This window comes from Sapajus apella, unplaced genomic scaffold (genome assembly GCF_009761245.1).
Source record: "Sapajus apella isolate SASKATOON/1434 unplaced genomic scaffold, GSC_monkey_1.0 scaffold455, whole genome shotgun sequence".
NCBI classification, from domain to species: Eukaryota; Metazoa; Chordata; class Mammalia; order Primates; family Cebidae; genus Sapajus; species Sapajus apella.
In genome coordinates, this window is record NW_022437391.1 from 548 (window position 1) to 5,342 (window position 4,795).

At 42.0% G+C, this 4,795-nt stretch overlaps 1 protein-coding gene across 1 annotated transcript; it reads right to left on the reverse strand.

Moving 5' to 3' along the window:
- Positions 1 to 3,180: 3,180 nt before the first annotated feature.
- LOC116545955 (beta-defensin 103) lies at positions 3,181 to 4,179 on the reverse strand. Its single transcript, XM_032272354.1, has 2 exons — positions 4,073 to 4,179; positions 3,181 to 3,410 (listed from the first exon to the last, which is right to left on the reverse strand). The coding sequence occupies exons 1-2, from the start codon at positions 4,128 to 4,130 to the stop codon at positions 3,265 to 3,267; spliced, it is 204 nt and encodes a 67-aa protein (XP_032128245.1). The 5' UTR covers positions 4,131 to 4,179; the 3' UTR covers positions 3,181 to 3,264.
- Between the last annotated feature and the right edge of the window lie 616 nt (positions 4,180 to 4,795).

A 4,795-nucleotide genomic window follows, 5' to 3' on the forward strand; every position in this document is an offset into this window, starting at 1 on the left:
TACTGTTTTTAAGTCTTCTCAATCTTTACTAATATTTTATCTGATTTAAAAAATCTATTACAAGAAGAGAAGTGTTGAATTGTCTAATTGTAATTGTTAATCTATTTAATGTCTATTGATTTTTCTTTAAGAATTTCAAAATTCTGTTATTAGGTGCACACTGATTTAACACCAGCTCTTAGTGATGTAACTGCTTCATCATGAGCAAAAATATCCCTCGTTCTTCCTGATCATACCCCTTCCTCTAAAATCTACCCCGATTTATGCCAATGAGCCAATATAGCCAACTGTTTTCTTTATAGTAATGTTCTTATATTATATATCTTTAACTCTGAATTTGTTCTTACAGTTTATACATAAAGTGGGTATTCATAGACAGCATGCAGTTGGGTCTTGTTTTCTACTGAACTGACAATCTCTCTCTCTTCAAGGAACTTCCAGACTGTTCGAAGCACATTCTTTTCATCATATGGAACCAAATTTCTACCCGGCATCTTCCCTTTCTGTCAAAAAAAATATTTTTGCATTTTATGGTACAGACTTGCTGGTGAGGAATTCTCTTAGCTTTTATCGTTGTTACTGGAAAATGCCTTTACTTATTATTTGATTATGTGTTTACCTTTTCTTGGAAATACATTTTTGCTGAGATGGAATTCTAAGATGACTTTTTTTTCTTTTGGCAGTTGAAGATATTTTCTATTTCGGTTCTTCTGTAAGTAATATGTTCTTGTGTAACTAATAAGTTGAGATTTGTTTTGTTTTGAGATGGAGTTTCACTGTGTTGCCCAGGCTGGAGTGCAGTGGCATGATCTCAGCTCTCTGCCATCTCTGCCTCCTGGGTTCAAGAGATTCTCCTGCCTCAGCCTCCTGAGTAGCTAGGATTACAGATGTGTGCCACCCTGCCTGGCTAATTTTTGTATATTTTTAAGTAGGGACGGGGTTTCACCATGTTGGCCAGGCAGGTCTCAAACTCCTGACCTCAAGTGATCCTACCGCCTTGCCCTCCCCAAATGCTGGAATTACAGGGGTGAGCCATTGTACCCGGCCTCAGGCTGCTTTTAAAATTTATTTTTGTTACTGATTTAACTTAATTTGATTATGACATGCTTCATGTGGTTTTCTTCATGTTCAGCTTGGATGTCTTCATGTGGTAAATTTGTGCATTTATAGTCTCACCAAATCTGGAAAACAATAGGCCATTCTTTCCTTAGCTCTATCCTCTCTCCCAAAACTTCTTTCTGCCTCTAAACATACACAGGTGCTAGGTGCTAGATTGCTTGATGTTTCCACGCAGGTCACTGTTTATCATTTTCCAGCCCCTTTTACCTCCCTTTGCTTTATTTCTTCATTCATTTGTAGTAATATAAACTCAGGTTTACTGATCTTTATTTTGGAATATATACTACAATCCAATTCATAGTATTTTTTACTCAGATGTTTATTTTTAATCTCTGGAAATTCCATTTGTTTCTTTACATCTCTCCTCATCATGAAGAATTTTTCTCTTCAACCTTGGACACATTTATAACGGGTCTTTTCTATCCCTTTTTGCCAGTCCTAGTATCCTTGTCATCTCTGGATCTGTTTTTACTGAAGGACTTTTCTCTTTGTTATGGCCATCTTTTCCTGCATGCCTGCTAATTTTTGATGAGATTCGGTGTATTATAAAGCACAAATTATTGAGTGATAGATTTAGTTGCTTTCCTTTGAGGAGTGCTAGACTTTATTCTGGCCCACGTTTAAGTTTCTTATAGACAAGTCTTTCAAGAATGGTTTAGAAAAAAAATTGTTAGAGTAGTTGCAGAGAGGTTTAATCTAGAGCCAAATAGCAGCACTACTAATGTGTTAGTTTTCCGAGGACTCTGCAGCCTCTCCGCTTTGCTGGTGGGAATGAAAACTTTTCCAGCCTTTAGTGCTCATGAAATTGTTATCCAGTCCATTTTGTGTGTTTTTGTTTGCCTCTGGCCTTGTGAAGTCTTACCCCAAGTGTGCTCAGATGAAAATATAGCCCGAGACTGGAGATTTACCATGCGCCCCTGCCCCCACCGCCAACACTTGTGGGCCTGGTTTCCTTCTGGATACCCTCTCTGTGCTATTTTGCCCTGGAGATGGGACTGTTTTGTGCTTCGTGAACTTTTATCTCAGTCTCTTCAGTGCCTCAGAATTGCGGGTTTTCATGTGACCTCTGTGGGCTGTGGTCTGGACCCTGTGGCTGTAGTGAGCTGGGGGGATTCGGAAATCTCATTTTAATTGTCTGTTGCGCTGCTTATTACTCAATATCTGAACACAGCTATCTCACACCTGCTGACAGGTTCCTCTTGTCTACTGTCAGACAGTAATTCTAACAGTAGCAGTGAGTCAATTCTGGATGGAAAATGAGAAAAAGGCTCATCTTTTTTGAGTCCTTGAGCCCTTCTTCCGAAGAGCCTCCTTGTATTGTCTTTTTTCCATACATAACGCCTTGGGGTCTGGTGTCAGGTATGAAGGACCACACACTCCATTTGCTGAACTCCTTCCACATCAACATTAAGAGAGCACTAGATAGTTAAACTGCAGTGCCTCCATATCATTCGAATGATTGAAGGACTCAAGTCAGAACCCTGTGGTGAATTAGAGGAAAGACTGTAAGCATTGGGAAATCAGCTGTGTTTTTAAGATGGAGATAAAATGTGAGACGGTCCCTGAAGGACAGGCTAAATTTAGAGATGAAGTTGGAGGAGCAATTATGTATCAGACATGAGGTCAACCACAGCAGAGGTGTGGGTGAGAGAAAGCAAAGTGAGTATTTGAGGAAGAGCCAGGTTCCCTATTTCTCTGAAGACAGTGGTTTTAGAAGGAATTGGGATGACCTCTGACGGATGCATGAACACCTGAGAAATAGATTGGGTGGAGAGATGCCATCTGGGGTGGAGGGACTGAAAGATCTAAGGCTTGTGTGATACAAAAGCAAAGGGCGTGTTTCAGGAGAGTGAAGAGTCCAGCTTCACTGGGGCATGACATTCAGAAAGGAGGACTAGAACCTGGCAACCCTTGGATAATGTGGTCAGGCTCCCTTGTAGATTTCTCCAGAGATTCTACCCTCTTTGAATGAAAGGCGAGTCCTTAAGACTTTCTAAATTGCATTTTTGGAAACAACTACCAAAATAACCAGAATTTTTTTTTAAAAAATGAAGCTCCTAATTTTTTTTTTAAAAAATTTACTTTTATAAACATTATGGAGGCATTTCCACACTTCACAACATTCCCATCATGTTTCTGGGTTTTTTATTTCTTTCTTCGGCAGCATTTTCGGCCACGCGTCGAGCACTTGCCGATCTGTTCCTCCTTTGGAAGGCAGCTGAGCACAGCACACCGGCCGCCTCTGACTCGGCAATAATATTTCTGTACTGCGTTTATGATTCCTCCATGGCCTGCAATGACAAAACAGCACACATGGAAAGATTTTAGAAAGACTCTGGTATATGTACAAGGCTTCTGGAATTCCTCAAATAACACATCTGTTGCTTTTCTTGCATTCTTTTGTTTCTTTTTCCTTTTTCTATAAAATCAGGAGGTAAAGGTAGGACTAAGCAGCCCATAGGCGATGTTTCTACGGCTGCAGCTCAGCTGTGGACCCACAGTGGCACTGGGGAAGTGGTGTGACCCTGTGACTGCCACAGGAACAGTGTGGGTGCTGGGGCTGTGCTGTCCTCAGAGGCAGCCCAAACACTCTGCCTCCAACCACTGCACTGAGTAAAACAGGAGGCTGTGTTTCTGTTCTCAGAGTAAATCAGTCTTCCCTGCTGTATTCAAATATTGTGTCAGTTTCATGTCTCATCAGCAGGCATAGCAATCTTCTAGGGGAAAGAGATAGCTTTTGGGAGCTATTTAGTTTCTTAGGAGTAGATCAGGAAAGACTGAGAAACCTGATGTAAGGTTTGTAATGATTATTGTCTGAAAGAAAAAAATGGTGTTGCCTGGTTCCCATACAATGAACCTGCCTGGTCTAAAGGGCTCTGAAGGATGGAGAGGGACTGACTCTGAATATATGCTCCCAGTTAGTTCGACCCTTGGATTTCCCAGCCCACCTTACCTGGAACAGGCACCAAAAACAGGAAGAGCAAAGCAAACAGAAGATAATGGATCCTCATAGCTGCCAGGCTTCACTCCAGGCTGAGACTGGATCTAAAAGTGTGCTTGGTCACTTTATAAAGGTTCCAGCCATTGCTGCAATTCTTTTCATGTTACGGTGATGATGTTATGACATGTTTCCTGGTGTGTCATACCAGTGCCTCTCACCATGCGGAACACACCCATGCCAGACGTAATTGGGAACCCAGTGGTGAGGCAGAGCTCCCTGTGGAAATGTGGCTGTCCCGCTGCTCTCTGGACTCGAGGGGCTTGTCTGGGTATGGGTCGGATCGGGTTGTGGGCACATCTAGGAATGCTGTGGGCAAGAATGCCCCCTTTGGGGAGTAGTCTCAGAGCATGTGGCTGGGGCTGACTTGCTCCAACAGTGTTACTTTGGAGCCTTTTTTCCTCTTTTTAAAATGTTGCAAGAGTCTAAGATCCTCCTGGGAACCAAATAAATCCAGTTCTGGACATACTCAGTATCTGGCAATAGGACTGGATTTTTGGTAGTGAGGCAAGGGAGCAAAATGGGCTACATTCAAGGTTCCCTGACCCTCTGGCCCTTGGCCTGTGATAGTGTGCTATAAGTTGAGAAACATATCTGATTCTTTCATTTGTTTTAATTTTGAGAGACAGAGTCTCACTTTGTTGCACAGGCTGGAGTGCAGTGGCATGATTATAGCTC